Source organism: Actinia tenebrosa, unplaced genomic scaffold (genome assembly GCF_029948245.1).
Source record: "Actinia tenebrosa isolate PJP-AT-01 unplaced genomic scaffold, QUT_ActTen_1.0 PGA_scaffold15__27_contigs__length_11533743, whole genome shotgun sequence".
NCBI lineage: Eukaryota > Metazoa > Cnidaria > Anthozoa > Actiniaria > Actiniidae > Actinia > Actinia tenebrosa.
In genome coordinates, this window is record NW_028292575.1 from 631,514 (window position 1) to 646,417 (window position 14,904).

General features: G+C 37.0%; 1 protein-coding gene across 1 annotated transcript; it reads right to left on the reverse strand.

Annotated features, from left to right (window-relative positions):
• Window positions 1-3,119: 3,119 nt before the first annotated feature.
• On the reverse strand, window positions 3,120-14,904 carry LOC116302673 (FAS-associated factor 1). The gene is made up of 21 exons (XM_031712016.2): window positions 14,794-14,904; window positions 14,323-14,634; window positions 14,185-14,253; window positions 14,011-14,066; window positions 13,019-13,146; window positions 12,627-12,721; window positions 11,914-12,041; window positions 11,380-11,488; window positions 10,875-10,958; window positions 10,295-10,375; window positions 9,526-9,673; window positions 8,923-8,986; window positions 8,465-8,546; window positions 8,187-8,248; window positions 7,969-8,061; window positions 7,251-7,387; window positions 6,656-6,744; window positions 6,094-6,264; window positions 5,248-5,385; window positions 4,657-4,734; window positions 3,120-4,474 (listed from the first exon to the last, which is right to left on the reverse strand). The coding sequence occupies exons 2-21, from the start codon at window positions 14,428-14,430 to the stop codon at window positions 4,394-4,396; spliced, it is 2,001 nt and encodes a 666-aa protein (XP_031567876.2). The 5' UTR covers window positions 14,431-14,634; window positions 14,794-14,904; the 3' UTR covers window positions 3,120-4,393.

A 14,904-nucleotide genomic window follows, 5' to 3' on the forward strand; every position in this document is an offset into this window, starting at 1 on the left:
TACCTCTTAAAGTATCAATCTCATAAAAGCCATAATTATTCAATAATCTTTCAAAATAACTGCGTCAAAGTACTTTTTCTAGTAATGTTAGACTTTTCACTATTGTTTCAATTCGAAATACTAAAGTAAAATTTTTCCTTGTTCCGACACTCCACTTAGAAAATGTCCGATCCAAGGAGTGAATCCAAGTTTGGATTTTCCACAATTTTAGATTTTGAGGCAAAAAGTAACAAATTCTAAAAGAGCAAGAGAAATGGGGATCAATGGTGTAATTTGTTTTGTTTTGTTCCTGAAGGAAATAGATTTACGAGCATCTAAAGTTTGGACCCGCGAGCCACTTGCACGCCTATACAACACAACCACCTTCCCAAGGTACTAGATACTATGAATTGTCCTTTCTGGGGCAAACATCTAGCGCTAACTAGCATTACTATGCAGATTGAAAGTGTTTCCTTTCTCCGAAAAATCAGACCCAACATTCTAAAATTGAATGCGATCTTTGTTTTAGCCGCGCCTTGACTTTGATTCGCAGGAGTTATTTGAAGTGTCACACTTGCATCGCTCGTACTCTATGTACAGGTTTGGCTAAGAGGAGAAAGCTCGGACTTTTTGGTTTTCTGGAAGCGCTTGGAGATTCTAAATAAAGATAAACAGTTTCAATCAATAGTTCATCGATACGTTCTCAGTGACCCTTTCAAATAAAGCGCTGCTTCACGCCGGTAACTAAGCTCGTCATGATACTTCTAAATTAGGTAAGGGATTAGTAAGGGATCCTAGTTCTATATCGGACTATTTGGTTCTCTTCTCTTTCTTGCTGTGCTATGGAACGAATTTCACGGTCCTCATTACACCAGGATATTGTCCATACACCTTTAAGAACACGGCACGACATGTCTGTACCTAATCTAGACAGGCTTAAATAGTTAAATCCGCTCAAACATGCTAAAAGTCGAGCGCGGACAAAAGAAGATTTCAGCTCGTATCTGACTGACACTGATCATGAGTCCAGGACTGGGCGAATCTGTCCCTTGAGATTTTTCACATTCACACAGAATGTCCTTTTTATTATTTTTTTAAACTACGAGTGTTAGGAATTGAGAAAATGGAAACTAGATGGGTTTCAAAGCGAAGGCTTAGATACATATACGGATGAGGACTACATCCCGGGCGGAGAGAGGTACACGTAAAATACAGTAAATGTATGTAAATTGGGCTGTGAGGGGCCTGTGAAATGCACTCTACGCCCGTGTTATAGTTTTTTCTCAAAACACACCATTCACTAACAACCCAAGCCTATTATTCTTTATTCTTCCAGTTTGTTGTATCACGAAGCAATCGTACGCTAAACCGAGGCTAATGAGGATGGATTTCTAACTGTCAAACTCATCATAGACAAAGCGACGAGCAACAAGTTCTCGATAAGAGACATTAATGTCTGAAGTCGATGATAAAAGCCTAGAAATATATCAGCAATTATAAAATATAGGTGAGTAACACAAAAAGACTATAAATTGAGTTTGTTCGGTGTTTATTGTTGAAAAAAGGATACTCTTACGTATGGTCATTTGCAAAAAGGATACCCTTAAATATGGTCAAGGATACCCTTAAATAAGGTCATTTGAAGAAAGGATACTCTTAAATATGGTCAAGGATCCCCTTAAATACGGTCAAGGATACCCTTAAATACGGTCAAGGATCCCCTTAAATATGGTCAAGGATCCCCTTAAATATGGTCAAGGATAAATTAACTACTACGCGCATGCGCGCCTCATGGCTTCCATGGAGTTTTAAATTATTTTTTCAAGCAAAGGTAGCCCAAGCTCGACGTGCATGAGGTTTTGTAATTATCGTAAATATTGATTAAATTGTAACTTACTTCGTGTCTAGTAGTAGTCCCTGGTAATGTCTTTCACGTCTTTTTTACAATATCATCTACCGGCCTTGGTACAGAAAAAGTTGGAAGCGCAGTCCTTGAAATTGCCTTCAACGGCTCTAAATCAGGCCGATTTTGTTTGTATGAATTAAAATCCAATCGCAATCTGCCTTTGCAGGGCTGTCAAGGGATAACTAAACCGAATTGCTGGCTTTCACTCAGCTGATAAAGTTGAGTTTTTGAATCTCATTATGTTTTCCACATGTGGGTCAAACACTGATCACCATGTGCTGTCAACCAGAAAGAATCCTATTGAAAACTTGCGATTCAGCTGATGAACATTCTGCAGGAGACGAAATTGCGTCACTAGTGCAACTCAGCAATACAGCTGTTTCGATTATATTGAGCCAGCTGCTTTTCTGCAACCATAAGCTTCCTTGAGGCCAAGAAAATAAATGAATCATGATCACATCTCATACAATAACGACAAAAGATTACATCAGCTGAGTGATATGTACATTCTCCCGGCGAGCGAAGCGTCTGAACCACGAGTAAATTTGGAAATAGACCTCCTCGGCTCGGGTGTAATGTTGTCCCATTTCAGACCAAGTGTCATTCCCTTGAGAATAAGATTCTTTGTTTGAGTTGTGCCTTCTCATGTGCAACCTAGCGCAACCGTTAAACAAAAAAATGATACTCTGGGAATAACACGTGATCTGAAATGAGAAAACATTAGGTCTATTAAAACTGTTGTTTAAATCGAAATCTGGGAACGGGTACTGTTCGATTTTTAACTTTAAGTGTTCGGATTTTTTCCGTTCTCTTTTTTTCTTTTTTTTTATTTTTCTTTTCATTTTCGATTTCGAACCAGAGTTTCGTTTTTCTTTAATGTTTTTGTTTGACTATTTCATTTTACACTGAATAATTTTCGGTCTAGGCAAGTTCCAAGAGTGTTTACACGGTGCAACGGAGACTCAATCCGTTGCCAAAAGTAGAAACGAATTCTACTTTTCGCAACGATCGGTGCAATTTGTTTCGCAATTTTTTTTTCAACTTGCGCTGTAGGTTACACGCTGCGATGCTCCATGCAACTTGTATCGCGCTGTTACAAGACAAGTTGCAAAGAAAATTGCTCTTTGTAATCGCGCATTTAGGGAGCAGTGACAACTTATTGCCTTCACTGCGCACTCACTCAAAGCAAATGTTCCACGGGAAAAAATATGTAAAGTCGTATTTGTAAATACAGTTGTTATATCTATAAAGGTACCTTTATTTCAGTCATCTCAGGAATCTCTATTTACACTACGACGTTAAATTGCAATTATTTATTTAGACATTCTCTTAATCACGCGACCAACACAGCCCACGACCCACGGTCTCATGCATCAATCAAGAAATTATACTTAATCAAATCGTTGGAATTTCGATTGACGGAAGTCAAACCCCTAAGAAATCTTGGGTTGTCTTTGTCGCGTATTTATGAAAATTGTTGTAAATATGGGGTAACTTCTATCGAGACTCATAAAGTAAACGTTTGAATCAACTTAGCAAGGAAAGTCTTTTAACATTCAAAGGTATAGACCAAAATTATATTTTAAATTATTTGTATTTGACAAAAATATATTAATAATTCGCATAATAACAACAAAATAGTCTTTAAACACGTTAAAAAATAATCCTCGTTGAAGAGAAGAGCAAAGTGAACTTGGTAAATAAAATGGTTAAATATCCTAGGGTTTTGCAGTCACTGTCTTTGGTTTTGACACTTGTGCGAACCTTTTCACGACAGAGACATGGAGGCAGTATTAAACTGTCTTTGGTTTTGACACTTGCGTAAAATGTGCGCACCTTTTTAAGACAGAGACATGGAGGCAGTATTCAACTTTCTTTGTTTTTGACACTTGCGTAAAATGTGCGCACCTTATTACGACCGAGACATGAAGGTAGTATTCAACGTTTTGCCGCGGTGCGTCCATCGACAACGCTGCTGATGTAGATATCTTGAAATGTTATCTGTAAAATTTCTAGCATGTATTTTATTGTTCGCAGACAACAGGTGCCTATGATTAGAATATTTTGATGTTGGGTTCGTTTTTTCATTTTTTTGTTATGTCAACCTTGGAGATGAATATTTTCGTTCATGGCCGAGCTTTTTTTCTTCTCACTCAAGGAGCTGGAACTTAAAGATCTATACAAGATACAAGATTTCGCGCAACTATGCTAGATGCACCTCGACCTTCAGGATGCGTCTTTCATTTAAACCATTCTTCGCGCTACCAAGTTGTGCTCTTCAAAAGTACGTTTTTCTTTTGGCTGTTTTATCTACGATTAGTTTCCCATAAACTCAATCTAACTTTGCGCGCTGCTCTTTTCATTTTAACCATGCGCCCGCAGAAAAACATACTTCTAGTTTTCGCTGTCGGTACATTAAATAAAAATTGCTTGATCCATTTTATCCTATTTTTCAACCAGTTCAGGGTTTTTTCTTAGTTATAATTACAATATTATAATTACAAGCGTTTATCGTTCTTCAACAATTATTTTTTCTTGAGGATAAATTCCATGGTCTTGTAACGTTCTGGAGCGATCCAGGGTGTAGAGCTAGGAAAAAAAAGAAAAAAAAAAAAAGGAATAAATAAACGGCGTATTTTTGAGATTATATCTGGGAATAAATCAGTGATGTTTTTGACTGGTGACATTATCCCCCTCCCTCCCCTCCCCCTCCAATCAGACCAGACTTAGTTTAACCAACTCACGAAAGTCTAAGCGTGGCGTTCACTTACATCTCTCCTTGGAAAATTAGTAACGATTTTATACTCATTTTCGAGGTATCCTTTCGTTTGTACGAACGTCAGGACAGCCTGAAACACAATATAGAATAAAAAGTTAATCGTGGATCACAAAACATCTTGTTACTTAGAAATGCAGTGGTAAGAAGGCTTAACACTTGATCCACTTCAAGTATTAGACACTCCGAGGTTTAGTTGGCATTACAGTGCATTTTGGGGCTGTTTTAGGGGACTACATTGATGGGTTGCAAGCATTTCCAAGGGAGTGAAAAGACAAAAACATGGCGGCCATTGTGGTACCGTTAACAATGGATGCTAATGAGAAATCTTTTGTTAAATGGTACCAACATGGCCGCGATGACGTAACGTGCAAACGAAGAATAGACGCCATCTTAGAAATGTCTTCTAATACAATCCCACAATGCACTCGACCCAGTTTTTTCCTAAACCTCGGAAAGTGTAATTGATTTAAAAAAGCTTCCATTGAGTACTGCCCTGCCTCCTTATCTACACGCGATATTCTGCAGCCCCACCCCTCCTCTCCACAAATATTTCCTATTTATTACTTAAGGAAGTTGAGATCACCTTTAACGAACTAGAAGCAAGGAATCGCCTTTGTAACCTCTCTCCATTGGGTAACCAGAACCGCAGGTCAGATATGGGTTCAGTACAGTCGGGCCCAGGCTCATCTGCTAATAAATCGACCAAAGATAATCTTTGGGCCTGGTGTGGAATTAGAGAGTATATAAATGGTTAGTGGCTATTACGATTAAAAGTTTGCAGAGACTCAATTTCTCCTCTAAAATCATATTTGGGTAGCATGGGTGGCATTCGCGTCTAACGCGTCGTCTTTCACCGCTGTGAGTCCAACGGGTCGGGTCGCTGGTTCGAGCCCTGCGGTCGCCACATGTGAATTGAGTTTGTTTGATGTGTTGTTCTCTCCTATGCTACGAGGGTTTTCTCCGGGTTCTCCTGTTTCCTCAACATGTGAGTTGAGCGTTGTGTGGATAGAATATTAAATGTAGTGGTAGTGCGTGTGAGCGACAAGTGTCCCCAATTAGTGCGAAAGCGCTAGAACGACTAGACAATTAAATAAAAAGTGATATATATATTTCTCAAGCCTCCAACCTCTCTTTTTCTTTCATAGCTACCGAACCGATCCCCCTTGGGAAGAAGTATTTCTCCAAGGGGATGGGATAGGGTGTAAGGTACGACTTTATCCGCGTAAAGTTGCCGGCAAAGTTGCAGAAGTAGAATTGAGATTCGTTCATCGCAACAAATTGTGTAATCTGCAACTTTGCTGTCAACACATGAAGTTTTCAGCCAGAATTCCGCGGCTACTTGTGACATCCATTGAAAACTTGGTCGCCTCAGCGTTGCACGCAACCACAGCACCATATCTGCGCCTTTGTACGCACTTGTTTCTTTTACCTCTTTTAATTGTGCTTCATGTAGCGCCTGTTCTTCTACGAGTTTTTTCGCCAACATTTCTTCCTCTTGTTTTTTTCTCTTCTCTTCTTCCTTTTGTCTGTCCTGTTTTAGCGATTCTTCGTATGCTTGATCTTGTTCTCTTCTCATTAACTCTCGGAGCTCACGCTCTTCCTACAAGACCATAAATAGAAACAAGGGTTCATACAGAAACTGGGCAACAAAATTTAATTTCCAAAATCTTAAAGGGGCACTTGCATGAAAATCCATGAAATTAGAATTGACTTTAAACTTGGGTAAACCTATGTATATGGCCGCAATAGTAGCCAAGCAACATATTTCTATACTTCTATATCAGTTTTATTCAGCATCTAAATTGTGAGTAAGTGACGTCATTTACTCAACCCTATTGTTCTTTTTGATTTTAACCCAAAATTGTTCAACAAGTGGCTCACAGGCTCGGTGAATCACTGAGGAGAGTGTAATCACAATAAAACCCATGTCCCACTGTCCAAAACGTAAATTCGTAGTTTCCTTAACAAGGCCTTGTATCCTGTCCCTTTACCTCGTCCTTAATTTCTTGTATCATGGCTTGTTGGAATGTCTCGTGCGCGCTCATCATGCCAGTCATTAATTCGTCCAGCGATAAATGACCTGGTAAAAATATCAAAAAGAGTTATGGATGAGTTCTGGGTAGGTTATCTGGTACCCAATGCACTACCTCTGGAAGTGAAATTCTTGATTTTGGACTCGAATATCTCTGAAACTAAAAGTAAAACCAGGGGTGTACCCAGGGGGGCCAAGCCCCCACCCCCTCTCAACCCACCATCCACCCTCCATCCTCACGCTGTAGAAACCAAAACATCTAAGTATTCACATGATAAGTTCGACTTACTAATGTTCAAAACGTGTTTGTCCCCAACCCCCACCACCTTCCCCCAAAGCAAAATCCTGTCTAGGCTCCTGCAAATCAATGAAGTGAATTTTACACTTTCTGTTGGTCTGTACCCACCACTTAAATCAATAAAATCGGGTAACTATTTTGACCTTGCCCCTTACAATACTAGAGAAAGCCCCCACAGATAAGCAGTAAGAATATTGTGCAATCATCAAAGGGGATTTAACACAAACGACACCAGTCTCTTTCGGCATCAAGTTACCTTGTAGCACAGAACAGACTTCTAACGCCGATCTATTCTTCATGACCACCAGCAGAAGTGGGTATTTTTCGACCGGAAACCCTCGTACAGTTCCCGCAGCAATACTACCAAAATGTTGTGTTGCCATATCTAAAAGCCTATGATAAATAAGTGAAAAGAAGTAAAAAACGCGGAAGAGGGTAAGGATATCAATGGAAGTAAGAAGGGTGAGAAAGAGGAGAGGAGAGGAGAGGAAAGGTTTGAGGTTTGAGGTTTGAGGTTTGAAGTTTGAAATAGCTTTATTGGCATGACCTACAATTTACAGGTATTGTTAAAAGCATTGAACATTAACAGGGATTTTTTTTGTTTGTTATATTTTACAAACACATCGTACTAAGAAAAATATCTATATATCTATATATATCTATATGTAAAGTAACATATTTAAAAATATAGGTATAAGTATTACAAATATACTAAATTATAAAATCTTAATTGAATGGTAATAATAATCAAAGATAAATTTATCAAAAGTAATCATTAATAAATTACATCAATTATTATGATTCATTCCTAAGAATGAAGCATTTGTATATAAACTTAGAAAAATAAAAAATAACCTTGTCATTGGTAGAGATCATTATGTTACGAATTATGTTAAGATCTTTAAGGAGAGGAGAGGAGAGGAGAGGAGAGGAGAGGAGAGGAGAGGAGAGGAGAGGGTATTGTTTTGACTCACCTTGCTTTATTAGTATCATGTGTCACATCCCAACCCCATATCACAAAGCTGCTATTAATATAATTTACTATGGTTTCAGAACACAGTAGTTGCCTGGAACGAACACAAGGGAAAAACAGCATTTACTTTAAACACTAGGCATGAAAACCATTCTATTTGCTGTACATAGTATTCCCAAGTTTTTAGAAGTGCAAATTAATAACGTAACTTAGTCTTACCCGCAAAAAACATTAGATAATATGCTGCCATCATGATGGAGATAAATGAGGAGAGGCCGTCTCTGTAGAACGAGAAGCAAAAAAAAAACAATGAAATTTTATGTAAAATAAAGAGACAATATCATCCAAGTTTTTTTTTTCTTCCTTCCTTCCTTATTCATTTACAGATTTAGTGTTATTATACAACTTGGAAAATGATATGACATGAAGTCCTCTACTAGGTTAATCCAATATCACATATTTTTTGTAATATTTCCACTGTCCTACAAAACACTTACCTCTTTAGCAGATTTGCCACTGGCTTCTTTAATCGCTTCTGCTAGTGGTCCCATGTAGAAGTGTGGATGGGTATCTCCATATCTGTTGACGAAAAAAAAAAAAAAAAAGATAATTAAAATGGCAATTGTTTTTCATTATGGGATTTTTAATTGGTTTCACCGTTTTACCAATAATCGACTGGAATTTAGAAGTTGATTTTTGCAGAGGGAGGAATTAACTGGTAAATCTTGAGAAAAATCCTTAAAGCACTGGAGACAATCAACAAACAACTCTGGTCACATATCATGGTAGGTCCAAGGATTGAATCTACTACAGCAAGAGAGAGGCTGTGCATTAGCATCAAGTTTGGAAATTGATCCTGGGTCATGTACATGTATTGGTCAATAGAGGCACACAATATATGTGCAATGTAACCTGTGTTTTTATTATCCCACATTGCTATAACACTTTTACTCACCTTCCTTCAAAGTTAGAAGCAAACTTGATAAGGTTTTCTGATGAATCTACACTGTCTGCAGGTACTGAGGAGCAACAGAACACAAATGTCATTAAGAAATGTTCTTTGGAAGGTTTCAAATGTGTGAATGTTTGTAATGTTATTACAGGCCTAAATTTAAAACAGCCTCAGCTGAATTGGACTTCCCTATCAAAATATTGCTTGTAAAATAAATAAATAAATAAATAGATAAATAGATAAATAGATGAATGCGTGAATGCGTGAATGCGTGAATGCGTGAAAACATGAATACATGAATAAATGAATAAATGAATAAATACTATAGGAAATGGCTATTTTGAGAGAACTCATTCCCCCAAGAACATTCTTTATTTACAAGTGTACTGTACTTTTTGTTATTAAACAGGCAGTTCAGTTCAGTTGAGGCTTGTTTAAATGGAGGCCACTTTCTTTCAAGTATGGTATCTACGTTAACTTCCTAAGTTTAACCAGTAAAGAAAGAAATAATACTCAAGGGAATGATGCATTGCCAGAAATGAGAAAACATTACACCCAAGCGAAAGAGGTTTACACTTGATTAATAAAATGGTATGTGATACATACATAATTCGGCAAAATGCCGTCTACTTGGTATATCAGAAAACATGTCATCATCTTCATCATCTATTATATGAACATTGTTCTCATCATCCTCGTCATCATCATCATCATTTACTAGTTCCATGTGGACATCTATTGCTGTGGAGGACCCCTGTGAAGAACAGAGAACAACAATATCTTGAATATAAGTTACAAGTTATTTATTGCAACATGAGCAGATTAAGTTAGGTCTCGATTCCAGGGTCTTTTGCTGGGCTCTATGGTTTTCCAACCTCCACAAAAACTAATATACTAAACTCAATTCGATCTGTGACTTAGTGCTTTAGCTACAGTGTGCCTTGACTCTGATTACATTGAGGTTGTTTCAGGGTTCAATCTGTGAGTTATCCATGCCATTAATTAGATCAGCCCAGAGGTTGTTTCAGGGTTCAATCTGTGAGTTATTCATGCCCTTACTTAGATCAGCCCAGAGGTTGTTTCAGGGTTTGATCTGTGAGTTAGCCATGCCCTGACTTAGATCAGCCCAGAGGTTATTTCGGGGTTCGTTCTGTGAGTTAGCCATGCCCTGACTTAGATCAGCCCAGAGGTTGTTTCAGGGTTCTATCTGTTAGCCATGCCCTGACTTAGATCAGCCTAGAGGTTATTTCAGGGTTTGATTAACCTGTGTGGCAGGCATTCCTGACTGAGGGCCAAGAGGCTAGTTAGTGTTTGATAAAATTGATGTTTAGTGTTTCCATTTTTTTTACTTTATAAACAATATTTTTTAACTTGCCTCTTTAGCAAATACGTCATCTTTCTTTGATAGAATAAGGTTATGTACAGGAAATGACAGCTTAGCGTCTAGTAAAGTTGACTGGAATTTGAACAACAAACAAGAATTCAAAAATGAAAATGGGATGAAATAAGATTGCTCATCAGATCATCAGACCAAAGTGGAGAAAAACTTCCTAAAAAAATTATTGAGATTTCAGCAAACCAAACTGACAGTTTATAGACTCAGTTCAAACTTTCAAGCTCTTGTCCTGTTGGATGGGATGCTTGGACAGAATGACCTCCAAAATACAGACTATTTAGATAGACTACTATCTTAACCTCAGGCATAATGTTTTCCAATTTCAGAACACATTTCATTCCCTTGAGAATGAGATTCTTTGTTTGAGTTGTATCCATATTCACTTGTGTCCTCATGTGCAACCATTAAACAAAGAAATATTACTCTAAGGAATGACACCTGGTCTGAAAACGGGAAAACATTACACCAAAGGTAAAGAGATTTATTCTGTTTTGTTCTAAGTATTTTGGAAAGATTTTTTAATAAAAATCTGAATTTTTTTTTGTAATGAATAGCTTACATTGTCGTTGGTTCCATTAGGCCAACCTGACCAGCACTGATTACGACAAGGTATACTTGTCATTGCATGGATATCAGTTTTTACCTGTTAACAAAGTCAGTGAGCACTAATATGAGGCAATTGTAAAATGAAAAAAAAAGTAACAAACGTTTTACGGTTTTATGAAACTTTCAAACGTTAAAGATTTTAACAATAATGTTATCAGAGTAAATGGTTTGAACGCAGGTGCTGGAGTTTGGTGTGAAATTTGATCATCTGAAGATAAAGATGACTTCCGCTCAGGTTGTTGAAACGTCAGTCACCACCACCAAAAGTCTTTCTCAAAACTTCACTCACCCAGAAGATCACACTTCACAACAATGTTATCAATATCAAAACAAGTAGTTTAAGAAGTAGCACAAACCCTGCATTAAGGACCCTACCATAGTGATTAATATTATGAATGTAGTCCCTTCAGAACTAATAAAAGCTATGCTATCAATGGGAGCCCTGGGATATTACTCACCTCTCCTATTGTTTTCGAGATTGGAAACGGTAGGTTAAACACATCTTCATTGTATTTTATACTCAACATTATTTTTTCAATGGAATTTGGAACTCCATATGAGCAAGAGCTAGAAAATAAATTCAAAAATAAATTTCCTCTTCAGTTATTTTAAGTCTTTAAGTGTTGGTATGGTCAGGAATTAAACTAGCAACCTCAAACAACTGAGATAACTAGTTATCAGTGGTCAGTAAGAAGAATATATATTTTTCGAACTTTTGAAAATACCTCCGCTTGTGTTCTTTGAACACAGATTCATTTTCGCAAGATCAGCCTCGATTTTGTGCAGGATATTCATGTGTTCTAGTGAAGGTCTGTTAAATTTCCAAGTGTATTGTCTGAAGTTTACTTTACCGTTTATTTGAGAATATTTTGACATTAAAATGAGGCTAACCCTGCGTAAATGACTCATTAGTCAAACAGAATGCAGCAGGATTTTATGAATTCAAAAAAGGTCAATAAAGAAAGTCATAGGATGATTACAGCATAGTTTACCTAGAATCACCATTATACTTTGATGAATTCGATGAGCATGGTTGGCTATATCTAGGGGTTTCTGTAACAATTGGTGTTAGTAAAACTAACGGAGTCTCTTCTCTTAAGTTCAGGTCTCTTAACACAGTCTGAAATCAAACATTAATAATTAAGAAATATAAACAGCTTTTTCTGTGCTCCCTTCATTAATACAGTATTCATGAAACAACAAGAGCATAAAAGAATATCTCCTTCATGGTTTCAGGGGCAGATCCAGAATTTTGTTCAGGGAGGGGTGCTGCACACAATGTTAACCCAGGGAGGGGTGCACCCCTTAGAATAAAAGAGAAAAAACAGTATTGGTTTTCTTCGAAGTAGGGGCACAAAGTCCAACCAGGGAAGGGTGCGCACCCCCTGCACCCCTCCCCTGGATCCGCACATGGGTTTCTCTGCCATATTGAATAAACTATAATAATTAACATTGAAAAGAGTAGAACAGCGAATAACATATTTACATACTAAACTAAAGTGGACAAAACATTTGAATAGGAAAACAAAAAGAACTTTATAACATCTGCTGAGACACTGCTATATCTTACAATCAACAGAACAAGAAATAATTTAACTCAATATTCTCATCTAATCCACGTCCATCAATATTATTTATTGAATATGGAAGAGGAACCATGAATGAAACTATTGTGTAGAACTATACCCACATGGTTTATACATACCTCATCAGTTAACTGAGTGTTGTGTGCCCATCCCATTAGGCTTTGCTGTTTTACAGGTACATTAGTTTGATGTTCAATCATTCTTTTTATGGTTCCTGATATAATTTAGACACACCGTCAAAAAAAAATTAGAAAAAAAAATTAATTAAAATACCTATATGTTATTTACCTGTCAGGATGTCGAGATAGAGAAAACTAAGTATGAATATACTTGAATATAAGGACTGAGGCTTAGGTCTTGCTACAGAGCTATAAGCAGCTGTTTTATATTGCTTCAAACTCATAAAAATGTTTTGAATGATCTTGCGCCAGCAACACGGCAGCCAACCAATCAGCGATCATGTTATGTTTCAAATATTTTATAAATATGCATATAAACCTTTATAACTTACCTACAGTTTCTGTATCATCTAAAACAACTGTCAGAGTCTTATCCTTCCATTCTATTAAAAACGTTACTCTTCTCTTTGGGTGGTATAATGGTACAGACTGACCAACCACCTCAACATCAGGGGTAGGGCTGGAGAGAAAAATTATCACATTAGGTCTTAGTACTACTACTAATAATAATGATCTTTATTTATATACTGCTCATATCCATATGCATGTCTAAGGTGCTTTACAACTTACAAAAATTATTCAGGTAAAGAAAAATTTGGTTGATTAAAAAAATGTATAGTTTAAAGCCTGGTCCTCGCCAGCGCATAACCATAAGAGTGTACATCCCCATTGGAAAATTTGGTGGCATAAGCATAAGCAGAAGAAGAATGGAACATAAGAATAAAATTCTCGTGCTTATGTCACAAGTGGTGACCAAGCGTAAGGAATAAATTATAATCATTAATGAATAGTAAACTAAACATGATGATGATGGTGAAGATAATAATAATAATAGTGATGACCAATTTTTAGGATGATTGTGGTAGTGATGATGATGATAGTGATGGTGATGACTAATTATTAGGATGATGGTGATGATGGTCATGATGATGTTAATGATGAAGGGAGGGAGATGGGAATCAAGCATGAATCATGAATGAATGAAAAAATTATACATTTTTTCAAAAGAAATTTTTTAAAAAAGATTTCGGTAATTCCAATATAACAATTCAGTAATTTTAATTTCAAGAGTGCTGCAAAAACAAACATCAATCAAATATTGAATATTGTCGCTATACACAACCAATTACGTCATAATACTGGCATCTCACTTAAAATTTGAATACCAATGAATAGCTGGCGAATAAAGGTCGACTTGTTAATGAAAATAAACTGTTATCTTAACTAAATCCGAGAAAATTCACAAATGAGGACGACGAGAAGAAACGTAAGCTAAAGACTTCATTTTAATCATCAAATCTCAGCGTTTCAACTTTAAGCTTACCGACGTACGACGGGCGAATCAACAACATCTCCATCTAACACTGAGTTGACGCAGTTCTGTAGAAAGAAAAAATTATTAATAGACCTATCTTTTCGTGGATTAAAGATTATATAGCTAAGATATTTATTTTTAATCAAACATCATGTTTTTTTCTTGAATGAGTTGAGATCGTACCGTCAAATCCCAGTCATGATGATTCAAAAGCGTTATGCATTCATCCAAGTTCTCGATGCCTGTGATACTCTGATAACAAAAAATGACAATAAGATTATAACGTAAGAGATTTGTTTATAAGGAGGATAGAAAACAAACCTGAAAGTTGGCAAGAATCATTTCTCGGTCGCCGTCGGCCGCCATGTTGCTTTGTGTTGCTGGAGTGTTACGCATGCGTGATATTATGATGACACAGCATGACGTCATTAAACCTACTCAGGAAGCCCAAACTTTTTCTTTCTTTCTTTCTTTCTTTCTTTCTTTCTTTCTTTCTTTCTTTCTGGTTTGATAAACGAAGCCGCACAGAGCGCAGTGCGCCTAGAAAAATCTAGGTTACAGGGGATGGACGGCTGAATAAAGTATTGATTTGGCTTGTTTGTGTGCTGTCGTCCAGTCTGCATCGACTGTGCCCTGCAACACCAAAAAAGAGCCGATACTTCTGATCATAGACAAGATAAGCCTTTGTATTCCTAATTCAGCGGCCCAAGAAGTGAATATTTAATTCGTTACTTAAATTAAAAATGCTATGCTTTTATCAAAATGTAATGAACCAAGAGGTCTCTGGGCTACCTTTTCAGACACAGTCGGACTGTAGGCCAGGACTTCGTGACTTTATCAACCAATAAGAAATCTTCATTCAAATTAACGAATTATTATTAAGGTGAATGAGTTTCAATTCGC

Bases quoted from the DNA above. Each gene is read 5' to 3' on its own strand.
- LOC116302673 (XM_031712016.2), bottom strand. From the start codon at position 14,430: ATGACGTCATGCTGTGTCATCATAATATCACGCATGCGTAACACTCCA. The intron at 8,062-8,186 runs GTAAGACTAAGT...TGTTCGTTCCAG, and splicing joins TTATCTAATGTTTTTTGCGG to GCAACTACTGTGTTCTGAAA. The intron at 5,386-6,093 runs GTAAAAGAAACA...ATTCCACACCAG, and splicing joins ATGAAGCACAATTAAAAGAG to GCCCAAAGATTATCTTTGGT.